Source organism: Colobus angolensis, unplaced genomic scaffold (assembly GCF_000951035.1).
Source record: "Colobus angolensis palliatus isolate OR3802 unplaced genomic scaffold, Cang.pa_1.0 Scaffold344, whole genome shotgun sequence".
NCBI classification, from domain to species: domain Eukaryota; kingdom Metazoa; phylum Chordata; class Mammalia; order Primates; family Cercopithecidae; genus Colobus; species Colobus angolensis.
The window spans coordinates 71,616-74,501 of record NW_012116755.1 but is presented as its reverse complement, the minus strand read 5'-3'; the positions used below and the strand labels follow the sequence as shown (position 1 = coordinate 74,501).

Here is a 2,886-nt window from a genome sequence, read left to right as displayed (position 1 = left end):
AAGTAAGACAAATTATTCATTGGGAAGATGTTTATATCATGCTTCAGTATAATTTGTCTACTCTTTTGTAGGGGAGAAATGTTGAAAACAGAACATTCAGTCTTTCTGGCAGTTAATCAACAGTGATACAACCTTACATTTCCTAACAACTACAAATTCCCTAATTAACCATTTTAAAAATGCAATAACAAAGCCATTAAACCACTATTTGCTCTAGTTCACTGTTTTTATTTACATAGCTACCTTTCTCCTGGACAAGCAATGTTAGCCAAAGATGCCTTCTTGATGACAATCCTATTCAATTTTTATTTATTTTTTTGGTGAAGGGTTTTCTCAGCAGCCAGTGACCACATGGAGCTTTTTCACAGTTTAAAAGAAGTTTTCCTCATTTTAAAACTGCAAGAAAATTCTACACTTGATGGTAGTTCCTAAAAAAATAGTTCAATCAACCTTTTAGAATTTTTGTAATATAACTTCAAGTATGTAATGATTTAATTAACACAATACTCTTAATAAACAACAACAACAACAAACCCAAGTGCTAGCTCATTTCTGGTGCCATGAGACATAATAGCACCACTTGTTTTTCTATTTTAGTGGTTAAAATGTATGCATTTTTAGCACCCATCTACAAAAGTTAGATGTTAATAAAAATATGACATTACTCAGCTTACTAGGAAGTAACAGTCTTAATATCCCCTTCAGTGAAGAAATTTGTTTCATTTGCTGCATCCTGGGTCATGGAAAAGAATAGTATGAAAGGGAGAAACAAAGAACACCCTTTTAGCTAAGGCTTTTCAGTTCCTGAATCACTGAAGTATTGAAGTCATGTTCCTTGGAAGTGTAGAATCATACCACACATAGGAGGTTCCAAGGAGTTATGTTGTTATACACTATGTATGTCAGGATAGACCACATTTAAAATGCTGAACATGGCTTAGCAGCCTTAAATATAAAAAAAGAGGTAAACTAGAAAAAGTAATGATAGTGATCAACTCCCATCCTTTAACCAAAACTCTGCCTTGTCACTCCATTTCAAAAACAAAGTGAAATATTCTAAACAACTGACAGATTTTTTTACATAAAAACACAATGAATTTAGATTAATATCAGTCATTAGACACAATAAATACATGATGGGGAAGACAAAGAAAATAAAGTGCACCTTTACAGTGTAAGAGACTCAGAAATCACTTCCTAAATTGGCAATATAAATTGCAATATAAAAAGTAACTGATTAGCAAAATTAGATTAAAAATTTTTCAGCTGAAAAATTAGTTTTTCAGTACATGAGAGGGACAAATAACCTTTTATTTAAAGGTATTAAATTTAGAGACTTGTATATTTTAATTTTGTGTAGGAGAAAGGAAAGCCATTCTTCTAGAAGGCACTAACTGGTTTAAATGTGCAAGTGAATTCCTAAAGAAAACATGTGCAAAGTATAGTCAAGAAGGCTGCCTGGTTCTTGTGTTGTATTCATTACTCTTCAGCATATACTATGAATTATTGCTGAACAACTGTATCAGTAACCAGGTTTTCCCATCAGAGCTTCAGTGTGTTCAGTCCACAGTGTCACAGATCTCCTTTACTTTCTGGTTGAATTCTTCTGGTTGATCTGCATATACATAATGTCCTGCCCCAAGAATAGCCTGGATAAGGAAAAGCATTCAGAAGGTTAGTGAGTAAAAGCATTTAATAAAACACAATAATATATAAGCAAAGACACTTAGTAATAAAAGTGAGAGCCACTATATTTAAATAAAACACATGATAAAAAATAACAATAATCTATAGTGACTATTAAGTATATCCATTAAAAGGATCTGAGAATAGAAAAATCTACTGAATTGAATCTACATACAATTTTAATATGCAAAAAACACTTAATTGACCACTAATAAAAGTGCCAACAGAGAAACTGAAAAAAGTGAGACTGTGCTGCCTTGTGAGGTGGGAATTACTTTAAGAGCTGCCCGTCTCTCCTAACGCTGTGGCTCTAGGGACAGGAAAAGTCACTCAGAAAGGTGGTTCATGGTTTGGACATGAAGATGTATGCAGGCCAAACCCTGCACCCAACACATGTGGTATCAAGTCCCTGACTGAGGCTGCAGGTATAGCTTAGATGACCTGTAACACCAGGATGACCTAAAACCTCTTTTAAGGGAGATAATAAAACAGACTTCACTTATACCTAAAAACCCAAATCAAGTCACAGACTTACTATTGTCTTCACATATGAATGTGGTCGTAAGGACTGGATGCTGGTGCCAGAATTGCCATCTATGCAGGAGCGGGCGCCAAAGATCACTGAAACTGGAATGTCAGGGTGCATTTTACCAATTCGCTGGAGCATTGGCCTTTTTGCCCATCCATAAGGAATAGTCATATTCTTGAAAGCTGTCTCACCACTTTAACAGCAAGGAGAAAATCACAATGTATGATTTTTGGGAATGAGTATGCATTGCACTGTCACTTCTATCAAAACACATTCATATTTAGCTTTTCCAGCACTTAAGAAAAACCTCAGCTTAAATAGACAATAATTTATGAGAGAGTGTAAAGAACAAATCTCACAGATCACTGTTAGATAAGCAAGGCTGCTGTATACTTCAGCTGATTTTTTAAAGTTTTCCTGTAAACCAAAATGTACAACCTTAATTTTCTGTCATTAAATTATTTATTGTGGAGATAGTTAAAAATATGTTTTTTCACCCTTATTTAAACTGATGTAGAAGGTAGCTTATCCCCAGGTTCATGGCACCAGCATTTCACCTGCAATGCCAAAACCATTACCAAGTTAAGAAACTCAGATAATATATTCTTGCAAACTCTCAGGATAGGTCTATTTGCTGTCACTTCTGCTATTCATTTTTTTTTTTTTTTTTT

At 34.2% G+C, this 2,886-nt stretch overlaps 1 protein-coding gene across 1 annotated transcript in view; it reads right to left on the bottom strand.

Moving 5' to 3' along the window:
• Nucleotides 1–211: 211 nt before the first annotated feature.
• The window catches only part of ABHD5 (abhydrolase domain containing 5), a 30,439-nt gene continuing 27,764 nt past the window's right edge, over nucleotides 212–2,886 (bottom strand). Inside the window, exons 6-7 of the mRNA XM_011952608.1 lie at nucleotides 2,222–2,408; nucleotides 212–1,649 (exon numbers count right to left, since the gene is read on the bottom strand). Coding sequence (XP_011807998.1) covers nucleotides 1,560–1,649; nucleotides 2,222–2,408 — 277 coding nt within the window. The 3' untranslated portion in view covers nucleotides 212–1,559. The remainder of the gene's footprint in view (nucleotides 1,650–2,221; nucleotides 2,409–2,886) is intronic.